At 47.2% G+C, this 19,855-nt stretch overlaps 1 protein-coding gene across 1 annotated transcript in view; it reads right to left on the bottom strand.

Annotated features, from left to right (window-relative positions):
• Positions 1-1,419: 1,419 nt before the first annotated feature.
• HCN4 (hyperpolarization activated cyclic nucleotide gated potassium channel 4) overlaps positions 1,420-19,855 on the bottom strand; it is a 96,170-nt gene continuing 77,734 nt past the window's right edge. Inside the window, exons 6-8 of the mRNA XM_042824510.1 lie at positions 18,621-18,861; positions 16,589-16,753; positions 1,420-2,984 (exon numbers count right to left, since the gene is read on the bottom strand). Coding sequence (XP_042680444.1) covers positions 1,420-2,984; positions 16,589-16,753; positions 18,621-18,861 — 1,971 coding nt within the window. The remainder of the gene's footprint in view (positions 2,985-16,588; positions 16,754-18,620; positions 18,862-19,855) is intronic.

Raw genomic sequence — 19,855 nt, 5'->3', positions numbered from 1 at the left:
AGAAAGAAAGAATTGAAAGGAAAACAAAAAGAGCGAAAAGGAGACATTTGCTCTAGAGGTAAAGGCTGTAGCTTCTCACTGCTGAGTGCACCCAAAGGCACCTTCCTGTCTTCAACCCGTTTTGACTGTCTTAAATCAGGGGAGCCCAAAAATTCCAGCTCAAGGTGCCTGCCAGCCCCCAGATGTGTCCAGTGATGCTGCAACTGCAGGGCGAGACCAACGCCAACCAGGTGCAGGCTGTTATTGCTGGTGAAATCAAGCAAAAGATTTCAATTCCCCCATCAGAGGAGAAGCACGGACCACGGCTGGCCAGATTTCTGGTTTAATTTGTTTTAATGGTACAAACGTATTTGCAAATCTGGAGGATTCTTGGCTGGGCACTGGTATTGCCCTCAGTGCCTCCAAGCTCAAACTCCCCTGGGCTAAGGAAGAAGAGGGCTGGGGTGGCTGCAGCCCACCTTGCAATCTTACCCTAACCAGTTCTCTTCAAAGCAGTCAGCCCATGGACACTGAGACATTAAAACGGAGAGAGGGAAGGTTAAAGTGCTGTCTCTTTCTTCACCCCTCCCCTTGCTTTGCATGCCCCAACCTGGAAGGCAGCATGCAGGCTTCCAGCCGTGGGGTGAGGCTGAGGCTGTTCTGCTGAGAACAGCTGCCTGGTGTGGTGGCAGAGACAGGACTTCTCCCACAACCCACATTAGAGCATCAGCGGAATGAGACAAGCATCTGAAGTCAAGTCCGTCCATCTCCTGGTTATCTTCTTCAGATGGAGTCCACACAGAAACTCAGCCCATCTGATATTCCTAGAGGGGACTGCATGAACAAAACTCACCTCTCTTCTTGCTTCCTCTGCAACCTGCAGATCGCAGGAGAGACCTGAGGAGGTGACACTTCCCGATGCACACACTGAGCCATCGAGTTCCCCCCCCACAGCTGGTGGCCAACAACAGCTGTTCCAAAAACACCAGCTACGGGCCGGCCTCATGTTCCCTTCTACGGCCCACGTCAACCTTGGATCACTGTCTCAACAGGAAAACCTTTTTTGGTGGCTTCTATGGCTGATCATTCACATGTTCCAGCTCAGGCACATGCCCTGTCTGTGCGTTACCTCGTTGGATTAAATTTGCTCGTATCCTTTTGTTCCATGTATTAAAATATTCTATAAAATCAAGTGACCAAAAATCTATAGCTCTAAGAATACCTGGTTATCTTCTTTTTTTTGTCATTTTTCCGTGTGTTTTTTTTTTTGTTTGTTTGTTTGCTTGTTTGTTTCTAATCACAGTTAAATCTAAACAAAAGAAATGGAGGGGGGGAAAAGGGGGGGAAGAGGGAAAAATAAAAAAGGCAAAAAATGATTCATGAAAGTCTAATCAGGAACCGAACTGCACGGCTGACATGACCAGCTCTCGGAAGGAGTCCTCACAAATTGGAGGGCAGTTTGGATCTGACAGGCTCCAGATCCCCTGTGAGCACTATGGACTCTTTCCGCCCACCAGCAGTCAGAGAAGCGGTGCCTGCAGCGCCGGCCCCAAACACCAGCGGGTGCGGTAAAGAACCTGAGGACATCTGACGTGGTAAAGTCACACGGCCAGGAATTGAGCTACAAGGCTTCCCGAGAAGTCCAGTCCCTCCTCCAGGAAAAGGAGAGAAGCTGGAAACAGATTCTCTAGAGGAATGAGAACTTTGGCTCAGTGTCTGAGCCAGCTCTTGGGGCAAGGATGGCTGGGAAGCAGAAATCAACTTGATGTCCTGGTTCAAGCGTCCCGGCGGCACGGGCGGCGTGCTCTTGGACTGCAGGATCTGCGGAGGTGGGCTGGCGGTCTGAGGCAGGAGCAGAGAGCCGTGAGAGCCCGAGGCCCCAAGCGGGCCGCACTGAAAAGTTCTCGTTGCCACTGGGCTCTGAGTAGGAGGACTAAGGCCAGAAGGGGTGTAACAGGGAGAGGCGACGCCAGGCTGCTGTAGAGGAGACGCAGAGGCAAAGGGGGATCGTTCTTGGTGGAGCTGGGCTATCGTTCCAGTTAAAGATCCTAATGCACTTGGCTGTGTTTGGCAAAGGCCCGAGGACGGCCCGCCGGAGGCCTGTGCCAGCTGGCTTAGGCTGGAGGATGGAGAGTTGGAAGAAGGAGGGGGCTGGAAGTGATTAATTCCCCCCAGAGTTCCACTGCCCGAGAGCTGCTGCAACTGTCCCCCCTGCAGCGGTCTTGTGGCGGGCTGGAATTGGTTGAGGAGGCTGGGGGGGGAATTGGATGAGAGCTGGGTGAGCGACGTGGATGGAGAGCTGGCTGCGGCCTGCTGGAAGTGCCCAAATCCGCCGCTGGAAAGGGAGGGCTGCCGCTGCAGCTGCTGCTGCTGCAGGGGCTGAGCCGTCCCCAGGGGTGAGCCAGAAGGCGCCCGCTGCAGCTGGCTCAGCCCCGCTGAGGACGCACCGCTCAGTCCCTGCTGCCCAGAGCCCGCAGGAGGGGATCCCACCTGGAACTGCCCCAAGCCGGCAGCGGCCGAATACCCAGCGAGCTGCTGGATGTGGTAGGAAGAGGACGAAGGTGTTTCTGCTCCCGGGGTGTGCAGCTGGGACGGGGTACTTGAGGGAGAGCCAACGGCGGAAGGCCCGGTCGACGGGATCAGGGACTGAAGCCTTTTCAGCTGTCTTGGGGTCTGGCTGGACTGCTGTCCCAAGGAACCCAAGACGGACACGGGGGGACGGAAGATGGCTGTCGGGAGGCGCGGGTGGTGGGTCAGGGCGATAGCAACGGAAGTGGTGGCGGCTGCGGCTTGCAGGGGGGCCTGGATGAGCGGAGTCCAAATGACGGGGGTGGGAGTGGACGCGGCGGCGGCGGCTGCGGCGGCAGCCTGGACGTTGTGAGCACAGTGTGCCATCTCCCTGTCATGCTGCACGATCTGCTGGATGATCTCATTCTCTTGGTAGTTGAAAACCCCCGAATTGAGGTCATGCTGGACTTTATGCAGCAGAATGGAATTTTTCTTACCTGTGGAGAAAGTGGAGAGAGAAAGAGTCATTCTCGTATGTCAAAGCAGGGGAGGCTTCCTGCCAGAGCTTCCTCAAATTGTTGGCACCATCTCCGCTGTCATTATGGGATCTGGGTACAGTCTCTGCTCCAGCGACAAGATGATAAACATTATATCTTCTGCTTTTGTGGTATGATCAGCAGACTTTGAGATCCAGAGAACACAGTCTTAGACAGTAGAGTCAGTTTTTAGAAGTGGGGCAGACTGGCAGCAAAGCTTATGAACCCACAAGTTACTCACCTGGCATCTAAACGTCCATTTATAGAAAAAGAGCAGAAAAACAAGACTGTAATTCTTGAGTTTCAAAAGCCACACCTCAAAAGCGCAAGTTCACTGAAGTCTCCTAAGTCTTCAGCTACTCCCTAGAGATATCTTTTTCTCCTATATCTTATGCATCTTGTTTGCTCTGAAGTCAATCATTTTCTTCTAGCTGAAATGAAATCTCTTTACAAAGAAGGGACGGAGAACTTTACTGGCTCAAGTGAAAGCCCTCAGACACACAGCTACCATCTTATTTGGCCATGCCCTTCTAGCCCCAGCTTTCTGGAAACTGCAGGCTAGCAAATTTCATGTTCCAGCTGGACTTTCTAGCCTGCAGCAAAATATTAGCTCAGCACTTTGCCTTTTCAATGGGCTGGAAAATGTGGCGTAATGAGTTTGCCTGGCCTAAGTGTGCACCTGGCACTGCAGGGATGAACTCCCCTGGACTGCAGCAAGGGATGAGATGCTGCCAGCAATGCCCTTTCACCAGAGTGCAAATGCCTTCTCAAAGGACAGGATTTCTGACATGGTTATGCACTCTGTTTAACAGCTTTTGTGTCTGTGTTCTCATAACAGTCTGTGCACTGTTAACTGTGCCAGCATTGATTTACAAGGTGTTGGTATACGCTGGTTTGAATGATTTACTTACAAAACTGGTGTGGGTTAGATCCTCTCTTCTTGCCTTTTCAGGAGTCCTCTCCCTTAACAGCATGTGCCAGTTTGATAGCACCTTCCTAGGGGCTTCCTTTTCGCTTTTGTTAACTGAAGCTGTTTGAAAATACCCTTAATAAAGGGCCCAGCCTAGCAAGTTGTGTGCACGCATGCAAATATGCCTCCTGGTCTGCCTGTTTGCATGCATGCAGCTCATTTCTGCAGCTGAAGCTTGGGGGTGCATGGAGAAGGGTGACCCCTAGATGAGGCACTAGCAAACCAGGATCAGATCAAAAGCTGAATTAACTCCTCTTAGCCTCAGGCCCCGCGCCCATTTGTAAAACTGCTTGGATTCAGATGTCATTTCTGCTGCTTCTGATCACCTCTACATCCTGCACAGGACCAGGACAAGCAGACAGCACCTTGCCAGATGCTAGGATCTAGAAGGGCCTACTTTAATCCCCGTTTAAAAGCTGTGTATTGATGACACCCAGACTGTTAGATTTTTTTCACTCTCTGATGCAAATTTTCTATCTGTATCAGGTAAAAGACTTACAGCTGGAAGATGCACCTCTTACTGTGGTCAAAATAAAACATCTGGCAGCAAAGGACTTGAGCAACATTCAGAAGAGTGCAACTGAATTCTGGTGTCCTAGAAAGCAACTCTGAAATGAGGGAAGCTTGAATGTTACTAGCTGAGTTCCAAACCTATCAGGGGGAAAAGGTGGAGCAATTGGAGAAGTAAGGAGATAATTATAAAGTACAAGGAAGATACTTGCCACTACCAGGTTTAATGCTAGGAAAGCATACACTGCACTGTTCTAGTTCTAGAGTCTAGCTACAAAGCTTGAAGAGATGCAGAAAATATCCACAAACAAGGCTTGTAAAACAACTGTAAGTTCTTTTCTCAGAGAAGAGGCGAATTGATGCTGATATATAAGGAGCTTCACAGATAATGGAAGCTGATAAGAACTGTTCCCTTCAGCTACAGAAACACCTAACAGATACTGTGATCTTAGACAAGCCCAGAAAAAAAAACAGATAAGGAACAATCTAATAGGAATTGTAGTTAAGCATTGGCAGAACATGTCACAGGTTTTCCCTTCACCGTACTTTTTAAAATGAAGAGTTTATCCCTTTATATAAGCTATGCAAAAGTGCTCTGCAATTGTTCAGAGCGGGTGAAGCCTGAAAGCTACAGGTTCCTGGTCAGCCCTTCCAGTGGGCTGAACTGCAGCATAAAACCACATCGAAATGCTGACGGGATTTTCTTTCTGGGCTTCAACCCGTGTGTTTGGGACCTGCCTGCTGCGTGTAGCGCTATGGGATGCCTGACGTTTTAGTGTGTTCCCTCCTGCTGATGACTCCCTCCAAAAAAACAGTAAGGCATACCGACAGGCACACATCCTAGAGAAAGACAGCAGCCTTGCAAAGACACAATCCTCAAGGTAAACAGCAATCAGAGCTCCTAATGTCGTTACAGGGGCTCGAGAGACTGCACTGGAAGTGCTTGTATAGGACATGTGTGCAAATGGGGTTTACTGTGCAGCAGGCTGGAAAAGCCAGCAGCAGATATCCCCTAACAGGGCCCGACTCCACTTGCCATTCAGGTAGCCTGTCACCCCAGAGGAGTATGAATGTCACCTTTAAAATTCAGAGCAGCTTTGCAGTGAATGAAGTGGAAGGTCACACCGTACACACAGGTGCTTTCCAGGCAGCAGCTTCTAGAATCACAAACCTGCTCCCAAACAAATTAGATCACAAAGAGCTGCTTAAACAGAAACAGAAATGCTCACTGTTCCAACTCTGGGGAAAAAGAGCAACCCATCTAAATAAAATGCCAAGGCCAGAGAAAGTCTGGCTGGCACTTGAGATAAAGAACAATTCAGACTGCAGGTTTGTAATCATTTGCTTTCTGGATCTGAAGGTACAAATCGCAGCATGGGCAATCTGCAGCTAGCTTGCACAACTGCAAGGTCAGGATGTGGATGGGAGACGGCGTGCTGAGTTCAAACCAGACAGGCAAAAAACTGCCCTAGCTCTCTTGATAACAGACCGAAGAAGAACCGGGCTGAAGAGGAGGAACAGCAGCGCAGCTTTCTGAAAAGCTCAATGCCAGCAACTGCTCTGCTTCCATCCTCGCACCTCGTCTCGCGCTTTTAATTCCATGTCACCTGTCTTTGGCTTCTGATTTGCTTGTCTGTGCTTCAATAGCCTGCAATTTCCAGCGCTGCCCTCAATTCAAACGAGACCCATAGTGATGTTAATCAGAGCAGCACGGATGAATTGAGAGGACCGATGTTTTCATAACTGGAGCTCCAGCAGCAGACGCTGGTTTCCTTGGCAGAGCACTCAATGCAGAGTATGTTCACATTTTCCAAATGCACACGCTTCTTACTGGAAAATGAGTTGATCAAAGCTTAATTTGTGTCAAGTTGATAAAACAACTCCAGCAAAAACCTTGGAATGTTTATTTTTGTTAATTTTTAAACAGGATGTCTCGGTTTTCCTTTGAAATCGCATTTTACCGTTTTCCTGAGCGCAACTTGAATTTATTAACTGTTTCATTACATTAATTTTTCCTTTTCTGTTTTGCCAAGAGACTCAAATTTCTGCTGCAGAAAATTACTGAAAATGTTCCTTCCATTACTGAAGGGAAAAAGGAAGTTTTCAAAATCATTTTCCAAAAACTGGTTAGCGGATTGGAAAATTAATTGCTTCCACCGTTCTAATTAATTGCATCACTCACATGTAGCTTCCACCCCCCGATACAAGCCTGATCAGTTGCTACTGGAGAAAAGCCCTCCTTTCAGCCAGCACCAGATTACAACATGCACACAGCAGCGCCCTGCTGGGATAAAACATTTTCCTGGCAGGCCTGACTCAAGTCCTGCACAAAATACACACCAGCAGCAGAATGAGGCAGTCGAAGTGAATTTGCTCCAAATGATGGTTCTGAGATTATTTCTGCTCCCCACCTTATTTACCAATTTGCTTCAATTCCAAATTTGTTTTTCCCCTTTTTTCCCTCTCTGGATTTATTGTCACTGCACCTGCCTCAAAAGGAGAGCAGAAAAGTCAGCAATCAAAGAACTTAAGTGCTGATTAGTTTGGCTCTGTGTCACCCTGATTAAAATGGTGTCCTGCAACTCACTGCTACACTTAGTGAACCACAAGACAGCCCTGTGTTCTTGCTAAACCAGTGAGAGGCTTCACTGGGAGGGAGCAAGGGACTCCTGCTTCCCTCATCATAGAAGCACAGAGCCATTATGTTACAGGAGTTTCTCCTTCCACACAGTTTATCCCACAGGAATTAAGTGCTGAGTAGAGTCTAAGGTAACAAAACAAACAGCCCACCCATGCGTCTCTCCTCAGCTTCCAAGATGAATTTAATGAGATTGTGAAGAAAGTTGCGATTTGAATTTGTGGCATGTTGTTGACATATTCCATGAACTGGAAATTCAGTAAAATTTTTGTTTTGGATATGTCAAAATGCAAGGAATGTTTCCTCTGGAGACCATTGTCATACCCAGGCTAACCTGAGACTTGAAGTTTTCAGGTTTCCCTTACAGGAAAATGTGCCTTTTTTGAAGAGATTCTTTTTCTTTTCCTGGTTGGATCACATCCTCGCACTCTGGTTGCAAAGCCCCGCTCAGATCTGAACCCAGGTCTTCTGAGGTGAAGGGCTGCTGCATGAACACTGTCACACATCTGTCTCCGGAAGTCTCATCTGCTTTTACAGGAGAAAAGCACTGCTTTTACCTTTCCCTGCCATATGCTGCTTTGTGCTTCTCGTGGAGCAGGCAGTTACATTTCTCTAAGCAGATTCTGCCTCAGAGCATTTAATCTGTTTAATACGCCCATGGACATTTTAGAAGCTCAGATTCTCTTCACCCAAAGTCACAACCTGCGCTAACACGAGCTCTTGGAAGGAAGTTCCCTAACCTCAGCAGACCTAGGGATGCACACAGGAACAGCTTTGTCCAGTGCAGCACTCCAGGCAAGATTAGGAAGCAGAGGCCAAGTTATCTCTTAAAGAGTAAAGGCACCTGTCTTGTCTTCCAGCAGCCTCTTCCATGGCTGAGCCAACCTGCTGTTTCCAGTCCTCTGTCTCCTTATTTCTTCACTCCTGGCTATCCTTTACTCTGGCCCCTTACCTTTCTACTGAGGTGAGAGAAGCAGCCTTACTTGCATCATGGGGCAAGACTCTGCTCCCCTCCTGCAGGGCATGTGTTGGGTGACAACCCGTGGTGGGGACAACTTCAGGAGTGCAGTTAAAGCACAGAAGGACCCCCAGAACTGACTTTTTTGTTCTCTTTTTACAGCTCTTAGCACAGTATGTTTTTTCCCGTGGTCAGACAAAAATAAATTCCTCACTGCAACAATGGACGAAATGCAGGAGAAAAAAAGATCTTCGGAGCCTAAGACGTGTTTGTAACAAAGCTACTGGTGCTTTGTGGAGGAGGGCATGTGAAATTGTGGAAACTAAGCTAATAGATGTTGCTCCCTTAATAAAGAATTGCAAAGTCAGATTTTTCTTGGCTGTAGATAGCATACAAAAGAACGGGGAGAAAGGCTCATGCAATTTCATTAAAAGAGCCAGCACTCAACAATAATTCTTCTATCAAATAATCAAAATTAGCTTTCTGTTGTTGAAATTCTGCACAGGCACAGGGGAAATTAGCTGTAGCTTTCTGTTCATTTCTCTTTTCAGTTCTGTCTAAGTCTGCTGGCTGCAGTTTAAGAATTCAGGTCACTGAATCGCTTTTTGAATTTGCATGCATTTGAAATAATCTCACTTTATTAGGCTGGCTTATGCCCCGGCCTGCTGTCAAAGTGGCTGCCCCCTGCTACTCTGGTTACTTCTTCTCCTCTTGTTACTCACACAGCTGGGTTCGGAGCACTCTGCCTGGGTCACAGCTAGCAGCACAGCCCATGGCACAGTGCAGGGAGGGAGGTGGTCTCTGCTCTCCCTTGCCCCAGCTGTTTCTGTGCCCTGGGGAGTGCTGCACTGGCACTGCACTGGCTGCAAGGTCTCACTGCACCACTGTCTTCGGGTCTGCATAAACAGAGAAATCAGCTGGAAGAGAGGTTTCAAAATAATTCTCGACTCCCTGTGTATGTGCTGTTCCCCCGTTTGAGCCCAGCTTTCTCCCAAATGTAGGTCACCCCACGCTGAACTGCACAAACCGCCACGTGAAGTTCTGCTCAGAACTGAGCAGCTCCCAGAAGCAAGGCAAAGCCAGCTGGATCTCAGCAGCTTGACTCTGTGTAAGAGCATCCACAGAGGAGTTCAGGACACTTAACAAATCTGCTCTAGAAGGTAATTCACGTTAACCCTCCTGAGAGCCTGGCTGTGTAAACACTTACAAAGTGGATGTGCGGTTCCTGATGAACTGCTCTGCAGAAGTTGCCATACGTGTGCTCTTACACCGTGATAAGGCAGCACCCACCTGCATAATGAAGTCTGTGTCTGTCTTGTGAAAGCTCTATCACCTGAAATACAGTTAATGTACAACAATACTCCCTTCTCCCTTTGTTCCCCACAAGCCTATTTGGAGTTAAACCTGTACATAGGGGCTTATTGCAGGAAGGTGCCATGTGGAAAGGGATATTAATTTTATCAGCAGAGTTCTTTGTATGGGGTGGTTAGCTGGGTCTGTTGTCTTATTACCATCTTATTACCATCTAACAAACCCCTAACTGGGTCAAATGGCACACAGTGAGTAATGTTATCTGATTAATCTTATGATCATTAAGCAAAACTTGAAATAAACTAAGTTTATGATGCTCCTCTCTCACTTCTCACATTTATGTGACTCTACAGAGCTCTGCAGAAAAAAAAGAAAAAAAAAGTCAAACATTACGAATTGCCATGAAAGGGTGTAAGAACTGTGCAATTCTGAAGCACAATGGTTGTTACTTATTGCTGCAGACTGAAGCCAGAGCCGCCTTCTCCTCAAGTGGCAGGAGTGCTTGCATCTGGAGCCAAAGCTTCTGCACTCAATTCTCAGTGCCCTGCTGCAGCTGACAGCTGTGACAGGGACAGATTCTGGAAGACTCTGGACTGATGACATTCTGGAACTGTTTTCTGTCAGCAGTGTGGTCTGGTGGCAGATAGCTACCAGATTGCCCTCGAGGCAGGAGAAGTCCCCTAAGTTCAGAGGTATGGTTGGTAAGTAGGTCGCTCTTCACATAATTTAACAGAGGGTTGAGAGTATTTAAAAAGGTGTTTGAATGGGAAAATACTATCTGAGCAGGTGTTTTATTTTCATGCTGATAGCAAACAGCTGTGAGCATGCCTCTCTAAATCCAAAAGCAAGCTGGTAACTTAGGGGGCCCATAGATATGGGGCACAAATATATTGCATTTCCTATCACTCTCCTCTTGCTTCTGCTGAAAGTCTCCTAGCTCACCAACTAACTGTCTGTGGTATCAGTGACCCGGCCCAGCGAACTCACACTCTGCAAGGTAGACAGGAGTTGGGATCAACTGATGTGATCAAGGTTATTTACAAAGTCAAAGGCAGGTCTCCTGAGATCTCATCACTACCCTCCTTCTGTCGAGATACGTCAGGCTTTATTTTCCTTCCAGACTTGCATGAGAAACAGTGCTTCCACATTCAGACTGGGTTGCCAGCTCACCTTAATTAAGCTGAAGTCATGTGCGCTCACTCATGGTGAGCTGCCAATCGATAGCTTTCCTTAGGCTGATGTACACTGAGTCTGGGCCTTCAATTCCAAAGAATAAGTAATTCAGAAATTGAATTCCTGCCTAAGTTTGAACTCCCACCTTGAAGATACCTACAGCAGGGCCAGACTGCACTGTGTGGCTCACCGAGGCCATTTCAGACAGCCAACTCAAAGGAGACGAATCATATCCTTTTATCAATGCCTTTTTTTCTTTGCTGACTGTAAAAGTCAGATTTGGGTCTGCACATTGTACAGAGGAGAGGATTTCAGGTCAGAGAAACACACGTAGCAGTATTTGAACCCCAGTTCCCTATAAACAGTCGTGTTTATGGGTTTTCCAGGTGACCAAAGAGGACACAACACAGAAAAACCTGTGTTTTCACTTGTCAAGCATCGATATCATAGCAGCTCAGTACTTGGATAATAAGTTTTCATCACCTGTGCCTTTATCAGCAACTGCAGCTAAGAGACATATATATATATATAGCCCTGTGAGCAAATCTGCTTGCTCATCTCACACGTGCAGATCTTTGGGGGTTAATCACCTGCATAAACAAAATTGGGACCTCATTGTGGATGCAGAGTACGCTTTGTGCTGAGCACAGACTGCTTTATTTATACACATTTCAGCCCATTTCATGTGATTTTGCATGGCACCTGCCACAAGGGAATAGGTAGCTAAGACGTGTTCAGATTGGGCTCCACCTTTGCTAATATTATTTTCCCTGTAGAAGAGATGAGGAACTGAGGCATGTTGCAAAGGCATGACAAGGACAAACAGGGAATCTGTGGCAGAGCTTGGCACAGGTCCCAGACTTCTCATTCTCAGTTCACCCAGCCTAACACAGGCCAGTCCCAGCTCTGTGGCAGCAGATCCCACAGTATCAGCCATCATTCAGACAAGCGTTGCAAACCCAACAGGATTTCAATTTCAACTGCAGAAGAGTGATCATGAGCTGACAAACAGGGTGCCCAGTGAAAAAGTTTGAGAACAGCTATTTTGTGGCTCCTATGACAACGCTTTTTAAAACTTCTGCCACTATAATATTTTAAACAGGCACTCTTGTGCTGTAATAACATTATGTAATAATATTTAGACTGGTATTGTGTTGCCTTAGATTTGTTTTTTAGCATCTGCAATGCCTGGAGGAAATGCAAGGCATTTTTAATCCATTAACTGGGATCCCTGGACCAAAATCCATGCAACTGGCATTCAAAACATAGGCATTTCAAACCACTTGAAGTGAGATATTCCCAAAAAAATTGAAAAAAACGACTTCCTCTGGCTTCAGAATGCTCTTTCAGCTCCCAGCAGCGACTTCTGTACGGATGGTAGGGAACATCATGGCAGACATCTAGATTTAAAAGTCAGAAAATAATTGTCTCCCACTATTTTTTGAACGGATGAGGGAGTTCTGATCTGACAATATTCACAACCCATGTTGTATTTACTTTCAGTGAACATCAGAGTGGTCGTGTTTTACAAGTGCAAACACTTGTGAAAATCTAATTTTAAGCTTCGATGATCACCCCAAGCCAGATTCACAGCCAGGCAGGAACAGAACCAGGCAGTTTACATCACTGACACGTCACAAACAGGGCCTGCTCACAAATGCCTGTCCTACAAAGAATCACTCACTGGAGAAAGGAACAAATCAGCTAAACGCACAAACACTACAGAGAATTTTACAGATTGGTCAAGAACAAGAGGAGATTTAAGCCAGGGCTAAAATCATCATTCGTCAGTGATCGGCTTGATTTCCTCAGGTCTCCATCTTCAGGCTCTGAGCCTATGGAGAGCTACGCATGTGATTTTCTGCAGCCTGAGGAGTACTTTAAAGTCTGAAGTTACTCAGAGAGAGAGTTCAGCAGGGACACAAATCACTGCAGAATCAGGCCCTAGTCAATTCCTGGGGACTAATCCTTTCCAGTCTTTAAAGAGCTCTGCAAGTGCAAAACACCTGGGAAACCTCTTCCCCAGCCACACACGGCCCAGGCAGGATGCCAATATCAATTCCCATTAACAACAGAGGTTAGGAGGATACACCAACACGCTCTTCGGCAGAGCGATCAATGGAGCTGAGGGCTCTCTGGGGGCTGTGCCCTTCCTGCTGCTGCAGTACCCGTGTACCAGCAGGAAGCAGTGGGGGCACACAGATCAGCATGTACCTGCCCCTCTCCTTCCCCTCTGCCATGGAATTTCAGACTGCATTTGCTCTGCAAATTGAATGCCTCACTGCACTTCCAGGTCAAGCAGCACTGCTCCTGTTGCTTCAAGGGATGGGGGCTCACATCCTCATCCCGTCTCTCTGCTACTTAGCAAACTTAGATCACACTTCCAACTCCCCAGTAGAGCTGCTAATCCTGTAAACATCATAGAATCATAGAATCACGAGGCTGGAAATGATCTATAAGATCATCCAGTCCAACTGTCTTCTCATCACCACTGCTACCACAAGCACTAAACCAGATCTTGCAGCTCCTCATCCAGATACCTCTTGAACACTGCCAGGGACAGCAACTCCACCACCTCCCTGTGCAGCCATTGCAGTGCCTGACCACTCTCAGAGAGAAAAAGTTCTTCCTCATGCCTAACCTAAACCTCCTCTGCTACAACTTGTGGCCATTTCCCCGGGTCCTGTTCGTTGCCTGGGAGAAGAGGCCAAACCCCTCTTCACCACAACCTCCTTCAGGAAGTTGTAGAGTGCAATGAGGTCTCTCCCAAGCCTCCTCTTCTCCACACTGAACAATCCCAGTTCCCTCAGCCGCTCCTCATTGGACTTGTGCTCCAGACCCCTCACCAGTTTTGTTGCCCTTCTCTGGACATCTCTCCTGGATGGGCTTCCTTCTCTCTGCTCTTTTGGTTCCTCAGTGCAAAGGGAGAATACCGGATGGACCTCTGCTGGCAGTGACAGAGCCCTCTGAATCATTTCATGTCCTCAGGCTGGAACTTCTCAAAGACATGTTGTCATCTGGGCAGAAGGAAGTCAGTGAATGCACTACTGACTTGGAAGGAGGCTCCCACTTGCTCCCATCTTGAATACAGATCCTAAGCTGAACAAGAACCAAAAGTACTATTCTACTTTAGTTCATACTCAGCTTTTCTGTGCCTCTGTCACTCTCCCTCAGATCCCTACAACAGTCCCCTTACTTTCAGAGAGAGCCTCAGTTTAGTGTAGCGTTCCTGACTTCACTAAACAGTCACATGCTGTTACACAGCTGCTGTGCTGCTGCTGCTGGATGGCACACGTTTCAATGGAAGGTGAAGAAAACGCTTTATTTATAAAAGGCAGGGATTTCCATGGAATCTGCCAATTTCAGTAGGGAATTGGCTCTTCAGGGAAATTCCAGACAAAGAACACTGAGCACAGCGGGGTGGGAAAGTGCTACGAGTACACTATTTTGCAATAGTAGAGGATGTAAAGCTAGTAGCAGGCAGCTCTCGATTTAACAGGGATAGCACTAGGATTTTCCTCTGAAGGTACGTGCCTTTTATGTAGTGTAGGGACTAATACTTTCTCATGTCAGCCAAATGGCAAAAGGAGGGGAGGACAGCGCCAGAGCTCTGCTCCAAAGGGCATGTTATTTCAGTAGCTCTGTGTCACCTTCTGACTTTATGTTGATATTTTGCAGCTGCATGTGGAAGGGAATTTCTCCTGCCGGAGAAGAAAATGAGGTTCTTTTTGCTGGTTTGGAAAGGAGAGTTGTGAGAAGCAGCTCTCCCCTTGACCATCACTTCAAGGAAGCTGTCCCACAGCAGCACAGGTATGGAGGTTTCCATCTGGCTAACCTTTCCTGCTTTCTTCCATGCTGAAAATGCAAAAAGGCTACATACCAAAAGGCTGCCTGCAAGGAAATGCCTCAGATGAGAGGTCTGATTCATGGTCAAGCAACATCACAAAAACAATTCGAACAGAGTTCTGATGAAGTTGTGGAAAGGGGGTGCTGCCTTGTGCTTAGAGAGTGAGGAGTTGAACCAGCAAGGTTTATTCTTTGTAATATCCCTGACTCAGTGCAATCTGGAGCAGGTTGGCTTTACCTCCCCATGTCTCAGTTTCTCTACCGTATAATTCCCTGCACTGATGACGACTTTTATTATGATTTCTGGCAACTCACTTTGATCCACATTGTGAAAGACTCACACTAGCAAGGTTAGGTCTACACAGCAGCTCAAGGACTGCAGGAGGGGAAGACATACCCAGCTAGCTTCAAACTTGCTCACTTGGGAGCTGGTACCATCCTAGCTGTCAGTCTTACCACCAGTTAAACACCCATGGATTTACATAATTTCACAGTGGTTTTGGGAACTTCCTGTAAGTTCTGCATCACTGCTGGCCAACAGTTTCTGCTACATTTTCCATGAATTTTAGTTATGAATGCAGCTATCCACAGAGCAAAGGACAAGAAGCACACAACACCCTGCTCACCTGCATACGCAGTCACAAAAAGCTTCAGGCCAGGAAGCTGAGCAGTGCTGACCATCTAAAGCTGAAGAATTTGAGATGAAGACAAGCTGCCCCACCCTTGGTTGTGTCTGACATTACATTTTCTAGGAGCTAGTTCAGTCTCATTTAAATAACCATGTGATAAGGCTGTTGCCACATACACTAGGGCCTCATTAGTGGCCAGACTCTACACGTTTAGCTCACAACCTTTTCCTCAAGGGTCACACTTTCTGGTTTGAAGCAGGTAATGAGATGCACAGAATACAATGTTCCCCACATAAAAAGCCCCAGAGGCACTGCACCCCTTGCTGGGCTGCCAGCTTCCTCCCTGCCCCCCTCACCCCATTATCCTCCTTGCTTTCTGCGTTGTACTCAGACTCGTGCTGACCTTTTTGATTCTGAAAAGCAACGGAAATGCATGCAGCTTTAAGCGATGTGTAATAAGAAACTTAGGAAGTTAGACTTGAATTCTGAAATGCTTGGTCCACAGCTCTGCAGATATTTTGTGCATGACCTTCTTTAAATCACTTCATGTCTTCATGTTAAATTTTTCTGGTCATGACCAACTTGTGCCCTGGTCCCTGGCTAGACAAGGATGTTTGCAGCACAAGTTATGCCTTCCCCAGGGCAGGACAGCATCCTGACATGGGCCACTGTGAACTACTGCAATCCAATGATACTCTTTGGTTAACTGTAGGTGTGGGAGGGTTTTTTGCAACTGTTCCATGTCTTTGTTTGGCTGCCTGTTTCCACTGAAGGTATTTATAGTTGGACTCTAATGGACAGCCGGACAGGTGCTTTGTGGTTGTGTTCTGCTGATGGTTTTGCACAAGAGATCAGAAAGCACACCAAGCTTTCCCTTCCCAAACAGCACTTCTTGCTTCTCCAGCAGCTTGTAAGCTATAACCAGAAAAGCAACTGTCCCATGAAGATGCATTATGGTCTGCATTTCATTATGCATTGACAGACCAGAGAAGATCCTTCCTCATCAATGTAGCTGCCAGTTTTTGTCTTAAGTTTAAAAAATTAATACCATTAACCCATGCAGTCATACCCCAGCCAGCATCTGTGTAAAAACAGGTCACACTCTAACAAAGTCCTCATGCTGAGAGATGATTTCTGCAGCAGAACATTTCAATGAAACACTGAGATTTGCTTGTAGTACTTGGTGGAGGTCACAGCGTGGCCTGCTTTCTCTTGAACCTGGGAGGCTGTGGGTATTTCCACATTCTGAGCTAAAATTCAAAACGTAGTGAATTCACTAAGATGGCCCTTAGTGGGGTCAGACTGATCTTGGAGCAGGCAGAAAAGTGTATGTGAGAGAGAAAGAGTAGAATGAGGTTTTCACTGATCTTCTTAACTGAATGGGTCTCCCTGTAGGAGCTGAAGTCAGGCAAGGAGAGACAGAGCAGAATCTCCTTCAGCTTACAGCTCCAGCAAAGGAATGAAAGACCATCTGTGGGGTCAGGATGCCAGGGCAGCAAGTTGAGGAAAGGAGACCTTCAAGCTACTTACCAATTCTGTCCAGCCTGTCGAGAGCCACCGTTTCAAAAGCTCGCCGCATCATGGGATACTCTTCCAGCACCTCATTGAAGTTGTCCACTGAGAGGGAGTAGAGCCGGCAGTAGGTGTCCGCTCGCACGCTGGCTGTGCGCCGGCCGCGAGTCAGCAGACAGATTTCTGGAATGAAAGAACCCAGCCTGAGAACACGGGGACAGAGACCATCAACCCCACGGGACAAAACCTGGCACAGTTGCTCAGCAGTCCCGTCTGCCACCCAGTCCCCTCTCGAGCTGGACTCTACCAGCTTTCCCTTTGCTGAAAGCAGGAACAGTAGGAATGTTCTCCATACGCAGTAACATTTCAGCAATAAAATACCAGGGGGCTCAGTTGTGGCAGCTGCTACATACACCCGCACCAAAGGGACTCCGCTGATCTAATTAGCCAGTCAAGTTTTGTTATGGTGGATTATCAAAGATATCACTTGTGCATTCAGAATGGAGAAGCTGTCTTTCACCAGCTCCTCTTGGGCACTGGGAGCAGAAGGTCATGTCGTGCCCTCGTTGAAGCTAATTCCCTCCCTAGATTTGCAGTAGAGGCTCCGTGCTGACCCCGTGGCCCTACTGCCTGTTAATAACTTTGATCCTCATACTCAAAACATTTGTCTTTTCAAAGACGCTTGGAAGTTACTTGCAGATCTGTCACAAGCTTCCAGATTGTCAGGATGAACCAAGTTAGTGGCATTCACTCATTACCAACTCTAGGTGTATTTACACTGAAGTCAGGTATTCCTAGGAGGGTGTTCAGCTGGTTAAAGAACATTAAGTCCTTGACTCCAGCATAAAAACCCCATTTGGGCATGCTCCTTGAACTTTCAGCACAGAGCTCCTGAGGCTTGCTTTTCCACTGACTGAACACAGAGTCTGGGCACCTAAGACAAGCACTTAAATACAGATGGTATGACCTAAGGACAGAAGGTCTTGTCACTGACAGCATACTTCTCTGTGCTGCTGAGTGTTGATCTATCAGCATCGTACTGAGGATTCACTCTGGATCCACCCCAGGGCAATCATATAGCAGCACTACAAAGTGGTGAGTTTTTAGGCTGCTTTCCTAAGGAAAAGGTGCTTATAAGACAGTGCTATTTTTGGATGTGTGTGGAACTGTGTGCGTATCATCCTTACTCCAGCATTCTAACTCCAAATCCCAGCAAGCAAACCCAACTTGCTATGATGCGCAAAATCTCTGTACCAAAGAGCCAGCAGGTGGGCGCAAACAGGTTTTCTTTGCAGGAACTATGATTGTAAGATGAGTATTTAATACAGAATAGTCCTTATAGAAGGACAGGTTTCATTCTACCTCCTCTCAGTAGACAGTGGTGCACATTCAGCACTTGTACTGAAACTCACATCTCCCTGAGAACTGTCTGTCCTGGAGTGTCAGTGTGGTCTCGGCAGGGCTCTGACAGCTGGGTAGTCTCTGTTACTCTGTGAGCAGTATCCTGAAGCTTGTGGTGCTTTCTGACCTTGTACTAGTTTCACTGCTGCTGACACATTACACCTGCCTGCTGACCTTCATGACATTTTGCTGAGCCACAAACTGGGGAGATGAAGGACTATGTTTTTCCCTCCATGTTTATACAGCACTTCATATGATAGATGCCAGACAGTAGGAATAGGCAATGCTATAAATGTGCTTGGAAAACAGAGAATGCTCCATTTTTTCTCTTTACATTCTCAGCTTCACAGATCCATCAGTTTGCTTGGGGCAGAAGGAAATGAAACTACAAGAGCTTAGTTTTCCTTCTCCACTTTGTTATTATTTATAGTCCAGACTCCTGCGATGCCCGTAAATCCCAGCCACAACCCACTGTACAATTTACTATATGAGAAGCTGCAAGACAGCTGAGATGAACAGAGGGTGGACAAAGAAGTGGCAGAGGTATCAGTACCACATGCTGCTCCACCTGTGCATCCAGGACAAGTTAAGGACAATGTGAACACTAGCAGTGGGCCTCACTGTGAAAAGGTGACCCATAAACACGCACCTCCAAAGTAGGAGCCATCTGCCAGCTTGGTCTCCTTGTTGCCTTTGGTGAGGACACTCACCACCCCGTGCTGGATGAAGTACATCTTCTTGCCAATGGTGCCCTCCCGAATGATGTAATCCCCAGGCTGGAATACCTCAAACCGCAGCTTGGTCAACATGGATGTCACAAAGTTGGGATCTGCGTTGGCAAAGAGTGGCATGGAGGCAACCAGCTTCCGGCAGTTGAAGTTTATGATTTCCTGATGGCACAGTGAATAAAAAGAGAAAGAGAGGGTGGGAGGGAAGAAAAGATGGGACGAGGAAGCAGAAAAGGTATGTTTAGTCAACATCTAATAACATAACGACATTCTCCCACTTATGTTAAAAAATTCACGCTGTGCATTAAATAGTCAAAAAAGATGCTGTTCCCTTGGTCTGGATCCCCCAGTGTTGGCTAGAATGGGCCTCTGGATGCTCACAGCACGTAGCAGTGCTAACTGAAGCTGATAGTTTGACTCCATGCTTCACTGCTTTCATTCATATGCTTTCCCTTTGAGCAGGGACAAAAGAGTGATTCCCCTCATCCTCCCAAATACATAAAATATATCTCTTCCTGCAGAAAGCTTTGGAGTGTATGAGAGGTGCATAGCGGTGGTAAAACTGTGCATGAAAAAGCCCAGAGCTCCACTCTGGGAAAATGTTATAACTCACCTTGGCAGCCCTATGTACTCCATTGCCCTTGCTTGACAATGAGATATTAAACAGCACAAATGTGCCACAGCTCTCAGAGAAATAATTATCCTGGTCAGCTGGGAACAGTGTCAAGAGGAGGGAGGGAAAGGTGCCCACCAGTCACTGAGGCATGGGCTGGATCATCAACCTCAGCTGAAGAAAACCCAATTCAGCTGTTCAGCTGTCACAGAGCAGACGGGGACTGTGCCTCTTCCTGCGGCTTGGTGTCACTCAGAGGGTATGACAGTGTTTTCCATTGCACAGGAGCTGCTCTGTGCCATGTCAGCTCAGACTCAGAAGGCAGCAGAAAGTGATATTGAGTAAATCACCCAGCACAGTGCTCCCCAGTCAAGCACAGGAGCAAGATCTGGATGACTGGAGCAGGAAGAAGGAGGGCAGGGGAAGCATGTGTCTCCTCCTTACTGAGACTTCTCTTCCAGGTTTGCCCTTTTAGACATCATGCCATTCTCAAAAATCTCAGGGTATTTATCCATACTATTGACTCTGCAATGCAAGGTAACA

The sequence above is a fragment of the Centrocercus urophasianus genome, unplaced genomic scaffold (assembly GCF_019232065.1).
Source record: "Centrocercus urophasianus isolate 14NV4802_14NV808 unplaced genomic scaffold, USGS_Curo_1.0 seq_23, whole genome shotgun sequence".
NCBI lineage: Eukaryota > Metazoa > Chordata > Aves > Galliformes > Phasianidae > Centrocercus > Centrocercus urophasianus.
The sequence above is the reverse complement of the archived record's forward strand: the minus strand, read 5'-3'. Positions and strand labels throughout refer to the sequence as shown.